The sequence below is a fragment of the Ptychodera flava genome, chromosome 15 (genome assembly GCF_041260155.1).
Source record: "Ptychodera flava strain L36383 chromosome 15, AS_Pfla_20210202, whole genome shotgun sequence".
Taxonomy (NCBI): Eukaryota; Metazoa; Hemichordata; class Enteropneusta; family Ptychoderidae; genus Ptychodera; species Ptychodera flava.
In genome coordinates this window covers 4,177,108-4,192,728 of record NC_091942.1, presented here as the reverse complement: position 1 = coordinate 4,192,728, position 15,621 = coordinate 4,177,108, and the positions used below count along the sequence as shown (strand labels likewise).

The 15,621-nt window shown below is 39.6% G+C and overlaps 1 protein-coding gene and 1 long non-coding RNA gene across 2 annotated transcripts in view; one reads left to right on the top strand and one right to left on the bottom strand.

Annotated features, from left to right (window-relative positions):
* The window catches only part of LOC139150944 (uncharacterized), a 43,467-nt gene that overhangs the window by 2,413 nt on the left and 25,433 nt on the right, over positions 1-15,621 (top strand). The gene's annotated exons all lie outside the window — the stretch shown is intronic.
* On the bottom strand, positions 5,435-14,024 carry LOC139150936 (uncharacterized). The gene is made up of 6 exons (XM_070723421.1): positions 13,766-14,024; positions 11,048-11,159; positions 9,273-9,593; positions 7,949-8,196; positions 6,466-6,752; positions 5,435-5,632 (listed from the first exon to the last, which is right to left on the bottom strand). Exons 1-6 carry the CDS (start codon positions 13,853-13,855, stop codon positions 5,614-5,616), a joined length of 1,077 nt encoding a protein of 358 aa, XP_070579522.1. The 5' UTR covers positions 13,856-14,024; the 3' UTR covers positions 5,435-5,613.

The window sequence follows — 15,621 nt, the reverse complement described above, 5'->3', positions numbered from 1 at the left end:
TGACCATCGAATACACCGGTGTCAAGATCACAACCAAGTGGAGAGCCAAACTTTAGGTCTCATTAAAGGTCATGGAGGGGAATACAGAACGTTACGGTATGTCCAGGTTTTCCCGATTTTACACAAATTACCGATTGATGATCAGAAATGCGTTTTGAAGCTTGGTTACTGCAATGGGTTCACTCTGGACAATTTGTTTTGGACCTGAGTCGACGTCGGTGTTCTTTAAGTCAGCTTTAAAATTCTCAATGTTGGAACCAGAGTCGAATTACTTTAGTCTTGGTCTAAGAGGAGATTCGGATCCTACATATAATACTTGAAATGGATTTAAATGTAGACGGCCTAAAATATAGACGCGCAAAGCTGGTCCTGGTCCAAGTTTGTATAAGGCCTCATTATTGTTATGACACAATTCAAACACTGGTGGTTAGAGATCACAGTCACTGAAATCAAACGATGATCTATGAACAAAAACAATATTATTTTTGAGTGGATTCTTTGGCACTGGCGAGGTTCCAGTAATTGTTTGTGTGTCTGAACTGCAGTGCAGCACTTAATCCATTTTTTAACTCGAAGATTGATTTCTAAGCCTTTTTCTTTCAATAGGAACAGTATATTACCACCTTTAATAACTAGTGATACAGTCTGTCTTATTTGCTCGCTTATATCAAGTAGTTGGGGGTAAATTTCTGGAAAACACTTCCCAGTTGAAGTTTACCGATCAAACTGAAACGAAGTCGGATGAAAACAGAGAAATGTATTCGCGTCATGGCGATGTTCTAGATGGCCTTGTCCCGTGAAGAAAACCATCAGAAATTATCCTGATCAATAGAATGATACTAAATATTTATTCGTGGATTTAAGGATCGACATGAGTAATATTTGTAAACGTTTGTTGTGTTCACAAAATTCAACTTCCTCTTTTGACGAGTCATCTTTTGACGCTGTGACCTCTGTGAAAGATAACGGAAAATTCAAATCGCATCGTTTTCCTTTGTTTAGCATTTTAACAATCAACCTCTTCGTTATACAGTAAAGCGTTTAAATCATAACAGTGTTTGTTCCCGTAATGATAGTGGGTTGAACATGTGATCACGGGGATTGTTAACTGACATTTTGAGAATATCTAGTACAAAACAAAGTACTTTGACGCCCCGAAAAACTTTCAAGTTCGTCAAAGTCATTTAATTTTCATGGACAACTCTCTGCTTGGCTTGTTTTGCAATCTCATCGACGATCTTCTGCATTGTAGACGTTCGGCCACCGCCTATTCAATCAATCTGGAACTGTATTTTGACGCTATACCATGTCGACCTTTGTTTCTCCGCCTCTGCATTGTTAGTATTTTATTTGCTGCCTTGTTTCCCTCTGACTATAAGTGTGTTCTTTTTTCACTAAACTCTCGTAAAAACATCAAAAGGACGGGGGTATCTGTTTCTGTAAATTGTGTTTGGGTGGCAGCTGTCTTTCAAGTGAAATAACACGGCTTTTGGCCTCTTTGACAGCTAACAGATATTTCGAGTCGTGACTTAATCTGTGACCCTTCAACAGTATATACATGTATCTGAATAATACTCGTATGCGACTAATTCTCTGAGGCTTGCTTCCATTACTAAGGAGAAAGTCTGTGATCCACCTTCATGACCATAACCCCACCCTCCTCCCGATCCACCAGACACCCTCATAATAATTTCGTTCAAGTTGATACGGGCTCACGTCAGGGTTTTCAATAGGGTTCCGAAGACAGTCTTGAGACTGTTGACCGATTTTCCCTCCTGATTTTTTTTTTTTCAAAACGTGATTTTAACTCGCTTGTTGAGGAAATTCGAATTGCATCTCTCTTTGTTATTTCCTTTGTTTTGTGGACTTCCTGGTTTGTTTAGCCTCCATAGAGAACCATGTTAACTGATGTTCATGAGGTACAAGCTGAGTGAAGTCCTTGAGGCGTCTGTAAAGTCTTGACAGTACCTGGAATGCGATTGGATCACTATTCTGTTGTGCTCGTGATTTTTGTGCGAACTTGGAAGGACTCGGAGATAAATGAAATTGAAAAGATGCATGACTAGAGAGGCAAAATGTTATGTAATGTACCACGCTTGCATGGCTTTCAATTGCCCATCAAGCGACACTGAAAGGATTTTTGCTCTTGCAAATTGCTCAAGTGTAGAGAGGTCAAGTTTGTGGCAGCAAGCAACCTATACAGGCCGTGCAGCCCATCCACTCACTGCACATCCACTCGACTCAAAATCACTCACAGCAAATGCAAACGATGCGGACTGAGTGTCGAACAACGTACCGCGGAATAAAGCACCAACAAAGATGGACAATCGGTAGAATTTCAACGAATATCTGCTATGTTTTCAAACGACCCGGAAGGGGAGACTGTCAAAAGGGGGAAAGGGGGCCAAAAGTAGCATTTTGCATCAAGATTGTATAAGAAAGACATCCAACTTGTTTGTAACATCGTACTTGAAACACAGCAGATAAACAATTACTGGTCCAGTCGATGAACTTCTCGCTAACGTTGTCAGTCTTTGTTGTGATCCAATATCCCTCTCACTATCGCTTCATCTCCCACAACCACCACCACAACCACCACCACCATCATCATCATCATCATCATCTGCGCAGTCGCGCCGCCAAAGTTATCAACGTCGTTCTTTTCACCTCCGTAAACAGAAGTTAGTCAATAACAGGGGCAGCCAAAATGTGTTCGTGATATAAAAGTGAGTCACTCGGCACAAACGATTTCTTGGCCGTCGAGCGAGCATGTTTTTTTGGTATCAAAAGGTTGGGGAAAGGGTTGATTGGCAATTTTTGTTGTCAAATGGCAGGGATAGTTAATTCCGTTTCTCAAGGTCATATATTTGCATAAAAATAGTATTCCATATACAAGTACACTAAATATAAATGAAGAGAAGACAAGGGGATGGGGAAGGAATGTTTCAAATCGTAGCGGGAGGACAGTTGCGAATAGTTTTTACATCGCTTCCATATTTTCGGCCATATTTTCCGGGATATTTTCCTCATGTTTACGTGGCAAAAACAACCCTGGTGTCAATTTCTGAAAATAGACAGGTTGACTACAATGCCCCTGACTAATAAGCAGGGCCCGGCTTTGTCGTGGAGTGACCGGGGCAGGGTAAGTAGTAACTTCCATCGGCAAAGCACTGCGTTTGGGCTGTGATCGTGACAGATTTTTCGTTATCGTTATCGGAAAAAGAGACAAGTGAATGAGGTTTGGATATTAATGTGTAGAACGTAGCACTGTAACGAAGTTGATCTTTGAAAGGTCATCGAACCGAAGACGTCATTGAGCGGAAGCTGAATGACAACACTTAGCACGACCGGGTTAACTATTTCTAAATGTCATCGTTAATAGTTTTGATCCGAAAGATCTGCCCCGTCAGTCCAATAGAGGGATTGTCAAACGGGTGTTTACAAATCAAAGTTGTTTTCAATCATCAGAGATTACCTTCAAAAAGTCATTTTTTGTCATACTGTTCATGGAAACCACCACGGCAAGGCATGTCGCAGTGGGCTTTGTACTGTTTGTAGACTTTGTCTATTCACGAAAATGCACTCTGAAAAAATGACGTATCATGCATTTTAAGTTGAGATACTTAGCGTGACCGTATTTGATTTACAACTATAAATATATTCCGGGTCTGGCAACAACTAAAAATAGGACGGTACGCTAGTGTTCGTTGTTTGTAGGAATTTCCTGCTTACTTCCTGCTGGTGGTGCAAAATAGCCTGGTTTATGCAGAGATTACGTCATCTGGTACCGCTGTTTGTGTTATCGTGATTGTGAAACAATACAGTGATAGAACCGTAACCGTAACACTAATTCGTGTTTCAAGGCCTTGGGAGCATTCGCTATGTGCTATCTCCATGCATTCACACAAAGGTTTGTGAGAAACTCGATCCAGGGATGTGCCACAGCATAGGTGTTAGCATTGAGGTAGAAACCCTACATCCATAGTGTTTAGACGGTCATTGAGTCTCCCAGGTTTTGTCTCGATCGGAGCGTGATAGAGTGAGGTCATTGGCCGAGCCTGGCAATGGCCTCTAGGCCTTGACTCAGGCCTCGCTGTGACCGTGAATAGATTTGAGTATCCATATCATTAAACATACAAATATATATATATATAATCAAATCGATCATAAGATCTCATGAGCACACGCACACTCACAAATCTATGTTTGTCTGTATGTATGTATGTATGTATGTATGTATGTATGTATGTATGTATATATATATTATATAAGTATATATATATATATATATATATATATATATATATATATACATATACATACATACATACATACATACATACATACACACACACACTTCAACAGTAAATAGCCCCTTTGACTAATATACATGATGTAACATCCGTAAGTCTATACGGCCATTGTCACACTTTATGAATTGAGTGTTCACATTTACATACTGTCTAGTATAACTGTCATTATTGAAATAGAATCGTGATGACAATAGCGATGATAGCGGAAATCAATTGAATCACAACAGGATGTCGTCAACTTATGCAGGCCATCACCAATATTGATATTTATGAGTTACACCTGATTGACAGGCAACCACGCCGCTCCCGCGTGACAAATTTGCATACTTTGAATTCAAAATTAAACGGGTTATCATGTGTTGAATTATGGTTGGAATCGGGGGGGGGGGGGGATCATTTGAAAATTCCCTTATTGTGTGAAAAAGGGAGCCATGTTTTTCTGTGCCCCTTGTCAGGAAAACTTGAAGGCTCGTGTGGAAGGTTAGATCACAGTTACTCGAAACGTTTCAAAGTCCGTCAGTACCACTTTTGCTTGTTAATATATATATATATATATATATATATATATATATATATATATATATATATATATATATATATATATATATATATATTTACGCATTTTACAACAATCAATAAATGTGCGGAGAGATATACAGTTTACCGCCCGCCCGTTTTGCAGCTTGCACTCAACACATATTGTATACGTATATATAAACAGTGCAGTGAGCAAGCCAAGTATCGCTATTCGAAGGGTGGGACTGTATGCCAACAGGTTTAGCACGTTTAGTACATCGTTGATCATGCCCTTCTAAAGATTTATATCACTATGTTTACTGATCAAAATTTATTCAACCAATAAATTATTGATTGCGGAATGTAAAAATGTTCTGAGCGCTTGCACAAACCTGTGTCGTGACCTGACCAATCGATTTTCCGGCTGACAGGATCAGTTACGCATAAGTCAAAATTTAACAAGAGTTATCCCTCGGATAACGAGTCTTTAATAGTTTTGGCGTCATCCAGTTTGTGACATATGTATTGTGTAATTTCTCTACCCTGTTGTATTGTAAGAAACTGATTAGCCCTGGCTGATCTCACAAAGAATGGACAGACGAACATTTCAAGTGCACAATAGTTGTTCTATAATTAGAGAGAATTCATGACACATAGGATATATGTATTTAAGTTTTTGCAAGAATATAGGAAAGAAAGGTGTTCAGCCCGATATGATAGAATCAACAAGCAATCTCTTGGCGAAACCATGTTGTCTGAATTGTTAGGATCAAGTGGCGTCTTCTTACTGTTCGTTGCGACAGCTGAAATAGATAAAAAACAAAACGACAAGAAGATGAACGGACGACTGATAAACGGATTTATGGGGGAGTGAATGAATGAGTGAGTGAGTGAATAAATGAATAAACCGAATGAATTTAAAATTGGCGTTGGTAACAAAGTCAAACTGTAATGAGCTGTCATAGGCCTCTCTCCATATTGTGTACATGGACACGTCATGATAAGCTTGCCCGTGTCAGCAACGTCGTTATGAAGTACCCGGATGTCAGATATATTTGTTCTATCTGACTGCAAAACTCTGTTTTAAAACCCTTCTCGCAGTCCGCCGTTGGCTTCGCAGTGTGTCTTTCTCCCGCTCTGAATTCAGGTTTTCTGTAACCCCGTGCTACAGAAACTGGAGTAAACAAGCAAGGATTTTCAATAAACGTTTGCCTTTGGACAAGCCTACCTGTGCCGTTGGGGGCGCATTACCGTGGGTGAGAGATTCCATAAGCTGAGGCGTGGACATTCAGAGTATCTAACTGGTCAACACAGTGTGAAACTCAATTTCTCTCTTACCCCTGAGGGGAAATCGGCGTTTTTCTCTCAATGACTCAGCTGAAAGTTATTAAAGCTAAAAAGAAAGTTTGCAAACTATTCTATTGAACCGTCAGAATTTGAGTTTCATTTGAAGTGAATTTTTCTAATGTAATATATCACAAGCCAAATTAAGCGAACAAATTAATATGACCCTTTTCTGAACTGCAGCGGGATAACTTTGCATTTCATTGCCAAGGAATCGTTTTTAAAATATGCTGAAATTTTCTTTCATGTAAAGTGACTTCCTGATAAATAGTGTTTCGTATTCATGACTCACCTAATTTCCCATCTCTTCTTGAATCCTTTCGGGTCGACGACACCGTTCACCAAGAGGTCGTCCCTCGGATCACCGTTGTCATTACCGAAGAGACCGCACACTCTGCCCTGCCAACGTTTCTCTTTCAAGCCTACCTTCATCGTGTGATCAGTGTCGAACTCGACGTAAATGTCGTCCTCTATCGGTAGGATGAGACCCACCGTACCGGGGGCCCGCACGATGGCAATCTTGAGGTCAGGGGTCAGAGCTATATCGCTGTTTTGGTTTCTCAGAAAACGACCGTCACACTGCAGAGTTTAAAACAAAAATAAACTATGTGCATTTGTCATATTTTGATAGAACACTTATGAAGACAACATACCGAACGATCATGTTGCTGCTGCTGCCGCTGCTGCTGCTGCTGATGATGGTGGTGGAGGTAGTTATGATGATGATGATGATGATGATGATGATGATGATGATGATGATGGTAGTGGTGATGATGATGGTGGTGGTGGTGATGGTGGTGGTGGTTATGATGATGATGATGATGATGATGATGATGATGATGATGATGATGATGATGGTGGTGGTGGTTATGATGATGATGATGATGATGATGATGATGATGATGATGATGATGATGGTGATGATGGTGGTGGTTATGATGGTGGTGGTGATGGTGGTGGTGGTTATGATGATGATGATGATGATGGATGATGATGATGATGATGATGGTGATGATGGTGGTGGTTATGATGGTGGTGGTGATGGTGGTGGTGGTTATGATGATGATGATGATGATGATGATGATGATGATGATGATGATGATGATGACGGTAGTAGTGGTGATAGTGGTGATGGTGATCAGGAATTTCGTTACATATCATGAACACTGCAATCTATCATTTTCAAAGCATCATGTCAGAGCTGAGTGATTCTAAAAGCAAACTGAATGTTAGGTGATTTTGCACCTTCTCTGTGAGAGATAGCATTGAGAAGAGAATCAAAGGCTGAAAATATCAGAGGCCTACTCCCGTGTAAATGAAGGTTCAACTTAAAGTAGCATGCGCCTCGGAGACAGACTCTCTGCAACACTTTTATGGCCTACCGTTTGCGGGGATTCATCTTGACAAAATTTTCACCAGTTTATTTTTGTGAAAATCGAAAGTTATAGTTTTACCCATTGAGTTAACTCTGGGAAGGCGGCCATTTTGAATTACAAGTGTCGGTAAATATTGAGTAATTTGTTTCCCTTGTACCAAATTCTGTGTGGCAACCCTCTGATTTTTATTTATTATTTTGATAGGGAATAGGCAAAATGTCGATGTCGAGGCGTTAACTACCTTAAATAAAATGAGCCAGTACCCGAGACGCTACTTCACCAAGAATGTGAAATTATTGTAAAAGCTGTTTGGTTCGACCAACTCTATCTCGGCATCTTGGCTTCATTATATCTAGCATAAAAACCATTTCTGTAAATTATGCATAAAAGTATATTTACTTTGACTGTGCTGTTCTCGTACAAGTCAATCTTGTGGCTGTACATGGACACGTGACCGGCCTCGATTCGTCGGCGATTGCTGCGCCCAATGAGAGCCCCGTTTGTAACAGATATACTCCATAGCGGAGGCACGTTTTCGCAGTCCTCTGCCAAAATGTAGGTGCAGTCACTTTGGATCTCGATTTTCGTGCCGTCAAACAAGAGGATATGTGGATCACCTTTCACTATTCCAGTGTCGCAGTTACAAGCTGTGTGTTGAGAAAATAAAATAAAGGCACTTATTTGAAGGAGTTATAGAAAAGATTTTTTTAAAAAAGAGTGTGAGCTTCTACATGAATATTTTTTCCTTATACGTCACTAAAATCCGAGTAACCGATCGTCATAGTGACACAACATGACTTTTCTCCTACACGCAGATATGGAAATGATCATTTACAAATTTACATTCGCACACAATTAAGGTAGTACGCACCTCGACATTATAAAAACAACTTTATTTTGCTCAAACTAAGGGAACTTTAGAACCATTCCCTTTCGGAAATAAAGAAAACAAATCTGGTGTCACCCATCAACATTTGGTACTGGAGACACAAATTATCAACACTTTACCGACACTTGAAATTCAAAATGCAACATCGCTGTGTTAACTCTGTGGCGAAAATCAAATTTTCAACTTCACAAAAGTAAACTTGAAAAATATATGTAATCCATCAGCTTTAGAATGAGCCGCCCTCCCCTCAATTGGTAGACCAAAGAGGGATTGTAAAAGTTTGTGAGTCGAATATTTATCGCCGAGGTTCATTCTACCTTATGTACAATGCCTATACAGTTTCGAAATGTTTAACTTGTGTCTGGCTCCCTATCTGTAACGTGTAATGATTCATTTTGTACTTTCGACCACCGATTACTCAGGCCGAAGTAATGAAATTCTGTTTTTGTGTGCATGTCCCTCACTCGAGTAGGTCTTTGGAGTTTTTTTCTGGAAAGAAAGAGCACGATATATTTGAATATGGTGATTCTTGAATGGGTGCATGCATGGAAACAATCAAGTAAAGATAAAACCTGCTTGTGTAAAATTTTCTGAGCGGTTTTAATCGCTTACCTTTCAGAAATGTTGAGTAGACGCGAAACAAAGAATTTAATTGGTCTTGCCAAATAGGCTACAAGGCTAGAGCGCAGAAAATTGATATTATAAAATTCATTCTTCTGTGTACTCGCAACACCATAAGGATGTTAGAGATAATCCGCGATAAGTTTCATTTTCGCACATGGTATATGAAGTAACTCAGCATTAGGAGATAGACTCACATGTTAAAATACTTACCCAACTCTCTTTGAAAAGATCCGTGTGCGGTGACGTCACCCGCGGCATTGGTCAGCGTCGCGTTGAAGACAACAGTGCTGCATTCTGGGTAATATCCCAGCCAAGGTGAAAGAAATGTCGGAGAATCGGGGTCCACACCTGGAACAACTTGTTCCGCTTCCTCATAAACCGGGTTCGTTGGGGGTTCGTCCCTCTTATATGACAGATACGACAAGGTCCCACCCTGAAATATGGGACTGCCGCCTTCATCCGCCGAAAAGTCGATCACTAGCAGGATGATGTGATTACACGTTCTGTATGTCTGGTAAGCCAAGGCTGGCTCTAAGGTAAAACAGAAAAAGAGATCAGGAACCGAATAGAGAAAGAAAAGAATTGCGTATGAAATTTTTCTAACTCTTGTAAATGTAAGATGACAAGACGGTTCTTCAGTGTTCACAGAATTTGAAGGTGCCTGTTGCCTCATAACAGTCATCGCCACACGTATCACCTTTCAGGCAGGTATTTTCATTTCAATATGTACGTATATGGCAGCATATTGACTCTAACCCTTTTAGTGCAATTTTTCCCACTAAAATTTTAGAGCAATATTTTGCAATTTTTTACGAATTTTTGGGTTTTTTTAGATAAGCTTAATTTTGTACCAAATGGACATCACTTTTCATTGGCTGCAGTTTTATATCAAATTTTTGAGAAAAATCTGAAAAAAAATAGACTGAGGTATATTTGATAGAGGCAACAAAAGTTGACTTTGGCGCTCAAAGGGTTAAGGCGAGATTTTAAGGAAAGGTTTGCAGATAGAAATGAACTTCAGAGAAACTTTGCAGTAGATAAATCAGATTTTTCAAAGTTAATCCGATGATAATCTGGTGACAGCATCCACAGATTAGTAATCTACCCTTGCTTGCTTTGGCATATTAGGCAATCAAACGCATCAGATAATGGATGCAGCATGGTGATAAACTTCTGATTGTCAAAAGACAAATACATGGCACAGTGAAAGAAACCAAAAAATCTATCCCCTATGCAATCAGTCCGGACTGACCATGCGCACTCAGGCTGGTTCGGGTAGTGCGCGCCTGAAATTGAAAGATTTAAACTTTTTGCACAAACTTTCCTCAGGAGACTCTAAACTCGAAATCAAAAATAAAAATCAGGGGTCACAGTGCAAAACGTTAGTAATACAGCAACTTATTATCAAATATTCAATAAACGACACCTAAATTCAAAATGGTCGCCAACCCTGAATTAACTCCGTAAAAACCTTTAGAAAGGTATAAAAACCGCACCAGTGCGAGTGTAAAACAGATAAAATTACAATGCCGGAAAAACAACAGATAAAAACATTAGGTGTAGAGGATTAAAAATACGGACGTTTCGGGTTCGACCCTTCGCCAGTGACTTGGTATATGTGCAAGACTTAATCACATTAATTCAGATTTACTCTGAAACAGTCACTGCATGTCAGCAGTTTAAATTTCTATTAAACTATTTCAGCAATATATCGCGTTAGAAGGAAGTTTAAATGACAATTTGGCGGTCTTATTTTCGCATTTTCAAATTTTCGTGTAGTGGTGGGCGGTTGAGGTCAAACGCTATGATTTTCGTTCGCTGTATGTCTCTTTAATAATCAACGGACCCTTATATCGAGATAGAGCGCTCAAAGGCTTACTATATTTTCTTCATGGGCATGCCGTTGTTAAAAACGCTAAAAAGTGAAACATTAGAATGATCGTCTGGTGCAGATATTTTGAAAACAAAAGATTTTTTATACAAACCTTCAGGAAACTCTTCGATCAAGTCCGCTTCGACCTGTCGTTTGGCTTTGCTACTCTCAGAATGTTTTTCTTCCATTTTGGCTACAATTTCAGCCAGAGATACGAACGGTATCTGTCAAACAAACCAGAGGACACGATTGATGGAAAATGGAAGTCTCAATGTGCAACTTCATGACTAAAATGTGAAAATTAATTCTCCCTTTGAAGGTGAAGTTTTTAAGTTTCTCAATCGCAATTGATTGTCATAATTAGGTCTAAAGTTATAGAGATCTAGCGTATGGCGTATAGAATGAAATGCCGGCCCAGGCAGTTCGACCGTTAATGAAACATGCTGTTATGACATGCATCAATCATGCCTTCATGCACACGTCATGCGGTGCGCTATGACATGTGATACGTCATGCCAGTAAAGCATTTTGCGTTGCGTCATGCCGTACGCTATTATGGTAGAACGGGAAGCTAACTCATCGAAACAGACATTAATAATTACATGACGTTTACTAATAAATGTCATGTTAGATTTAGTTTGTGCATATATCAATCACCTATACATTTTTGGCAGGTTAGGGGAGCTAACCTACAACGTAGTTTCTTTAAAGTGTTTTTTTTAATGCCTTAATGATCGCATTTTCGCATTTTTACCAAAAACGGTGTTTTTCCGTATGAAACAATGAAACGGGAAGCCTGCCATCGCCTCTACGGAATGGAAACAACTCTTTCTCGAGGAGACTTCAGAATTATTATAAAATATGTCGTAATCATTTTAATGTTTTTAGGGGACACTTTCAGCTCAGAGAAAATTTGCTCGATTCTCCCGCCACCTCAATCAAGACTGGTGTTTGTGAACACAGCCTATACCTTTAACGAAGACCAAAACTTGAACACAGTCCATGCAAGTTGATGAATTTAAACTAGTGCGTATGATGTAGCCAGGCACAGAAGACCGGGCTTATTAAAAGGACTTAACCTACACGACGCTGTTTTACATTCCTCTAATTGTCTCTGAATTCAAAATAGAGATTTGAAGATGGTATTTGTGCTATTCGTAGACTCGTTTTTCTTTCCATCAAATTTCGTTTGGAAGCAAATTAAAGCATAGCCTGTAACTTATCAAACAATGAACAAGGAAAATTTTATATAATTTCGATTTTCGGTATGAATTCTAAAAAATTCAAATACGTTCGTCACCTCTAACTGAACATTCAGACTGAATTACCCTACAGTTCAAGCTGTTTAGCCTAACTTCTTGACCCAATACACTCCTCGCAATTTTGTCGCGTAACTGGTTTCGTACAACGTTGACAGCTGCTTTGGCCCCTCAAATTTTGATAAGCGCAAGCTATGCTTGCACTACAGACAGTAAAGCGGTAGCGCCCTACATGTGTCTATACTTTCAGACGATACTTGCAGACTGCGCTTGCTTTATTAGCACAGTCTCCAAAGTGTAACATACCAAATGGTTAGGCTGCGTATGCAAACACCTGGGTGATATTCTAAAAAGTCGCCTCTGATTTTTTCAAGTTCCTTCCCCCGAGGTGTTTTGTGAACGGAAAATTAGAATAATATCACCCATAGTAACAATCTAGAATCTAACTACTGTTTTTTTTCCATCTAAATCTATCTTTCTAAAGTATCTTGAACAAAAGGGGAGACAAATAAAGCTGTTCGTAGATGCCCTCCCATCACAATTTAAAACAGGTACGACTTTCCCAACCTTGTCCCAGCTTCCCCAAACGAAACCCCCCTCTCCCAAATACAAAGCTCCAAAATGCCCTCTCCTCCACACATCTTGGCAAATCTTTGAAAACAACCGAATCGTACTCTCTGTCAACCTGTTAGGCTTTTCCTTGCTCATTGCCCGCTGAGCGAAACAATTACATATCCTAACCCGCTGATGATGAAAAAACCGGCCACTCGCCTGCTAATGGACACGTCTTTTCGAAAATAGCCTGCGCGTTTCCCATGACTTAATATCTAAACCGGCGATATTTCATCGATGCGGATTCTTGAAGAAGTTTCAACAAATAAGCATTGTGAAGATAGAGTGACGCTGAAAAGTTGCATTGAACAGTTTCCTTCAACTCATTCGTTTTGCTGATACCAACATAGGCTGACAAAAGCGTCATGTGACATCGTTCAAAGTTTACTCCAATTAATAAAAAGGTGTTTTTTGCCTTGAGTCAGAACGCTGATACATCGTTTTCTTGAAGTGCGACAGATTAGTATTGAATCTTTCGAAACATTTTACTGAGTATAGATTTAGAGTGCATATTCAGGAATGATAAACCAATACCAATGGAGTATACACGGATTGTGCACTAAAGATTTGACCATAGTCCCTCGCGCTCAGCATAGTCCCTCCAAACTATACGGAGGCACTGTGGTCGAAGTTTATTTCAGGTATTGTTTCCATGGAAATCATGTATACGTAAACAAATGAAAAAACGCAATCATACCCCGCAAAAGGAACACCTATGCGAGTTTTTTTGCCAATTTTACAAGTACGGGTGAGGACTTCGATTATACAGCTTATCACTAAAAGGTAATTGTCCTTGTAAAAAAACCACTCTTCTGTGTGCTCTTCTTTGCTCTGTCTTGTCCTAAATTTTGCTTTGTTCTGCACATTTTTATATCGACTAAATCCAGTTATCGGGCTTCGCCTGTTGGGTTCAGTATGGGTAAATAAAATAAATAAATAAATAAATAAAATACGCTTACCGTCTCTGGCTTTTGCTTGTTTTCAATCGACGCGGCGGCACAAACGGCCAGCCACGCGAAAAAGTAGACGAGCCGTTTCGTCAACGCCATTGGAAAATACGTGCAAATAACCGTCGATGAAACAAATGTATCGATCACTTTTCCAAAGCGAGAGATGCTCGGAGATCAGCGCCTGTCGTGGATATGAGCTTCCAACTTTCACACCACGTCACTATCACCATAGTGAGGCAATCGGTATAGTAACATAGCCATCTGAGGTGTGTTATTTCGCGCAATCATGCTGAGCAAGTGGTCTTGACAGCTTGTCAGAGTGATATCATATCACGGCAAACAAGTGATCGTGGCAGCCGTAGATGCCCAAACTCTTCGAATAAGGGACATTTTTTGTTGTTTATCAAAAGAATCATCAAAATATTACCCGAGTGTTCCCGAGATATCTACCATTTGATTTTTTAGATTAAAGTTGTTTTTGTTGCTGCTGCTGTTGCCGTCACTGCTTGTGCCTTTTTCGCCGTTTTACCACAGAACCTACTCGAAAATCAAAATATTACACTCTCTTTTGATGATATCTGTGATATTTCTGATAGAGAACTCTGTAATTTATCAATGGTCTCCACTCTATTCACAGGGTATTGCTAGCAATATTCGTTTTGAAGTTATGAATATGATCGATGAATGTCATGTATTAAACTTTTTCATTATACCTTATGAGCTGCTAACGAGTTGTTTGGTCCGGGCGATAAGCGCCACGTTGGGGATCGGCAGAACAAATTAATGAAGGGGATTAGGGAGGGCAATTAACAGATATAGACTGTTTTCTTTGAAATACTATACTGAAATAGCTAGGGTAAAGTAATAGGCACACACTAGACGCAGGTCAGGCTTGTATAATGAAAGAAGTTTAATATATGACATTTGATCATATTCAGAACTTCTAGACGAATATTACTTGCAATACCCTGTGCTCAATTTACTTTATAAACCCGGTGACTTGACCACACTGTTATTATCTAGACACTATTGTGTTGAACCACAGTAGGTGGAGGGACTGAAGTTGAACTTATCACGTCGGTCAATGTCTCGCGATATACTAATGACCTTTCACGGTTAAGTATACTGCGGAATATCAAATGACTGATTCTTGATAAGGTCAACACAACATCCTTTTTATCAGTGTTTAATTGACTAACGGCAGTGTGTGGTCAAGTGCTCAATCGTTGCAATTATTGTGTAAAGCACTGTCCCTCCGCCGTGTTTCAAGTTCAGTTAAGTTCATTATTGAAAATGTCACAGCTATCATCAAAGGTTACGTGAAATTCGTATTTCTCCCTGTGGTTTTGCCATGCTTGTCAGTTCCCATACATTTGACAGTAGTGCGTTATAGATGATCAGAAGCGAATGCCTGGCATATCAATATTTGATGAGCTTGTACAGAGGGTTGTCACGTACGGAGATGGAGAGGGAGGGGAACCCGAACATAGAAGAAATTCCCTGGCAAATGCGTGAACGAAGACGAAAGATATTTTAATAGTAAAGTCATACGGTGTGGTGGACATAGGCAGGGAGGGAAGCATTGTATTTCATTTTATCATCTTTTCGAAACATGTATGTTTGCTCCCGTCTGTACTTTAGACTCTAGCTCACTCCATCTTTGAAATAAGGCTACTTGAATTTCGATATTCGGAACTGTATCGTGTTTTCGATTGATGAACTATTGAAGTTTGATGCCTTAAAAATATCACCATTTCATTTGAAATGTTAAAAAATAACAGCTTGCATGCAAAGATGAACTTCCTATCATTGTCATAGGGTAAATAGTTGTATAAACGTTGTGCTGTGATGCAGTATTTACATCC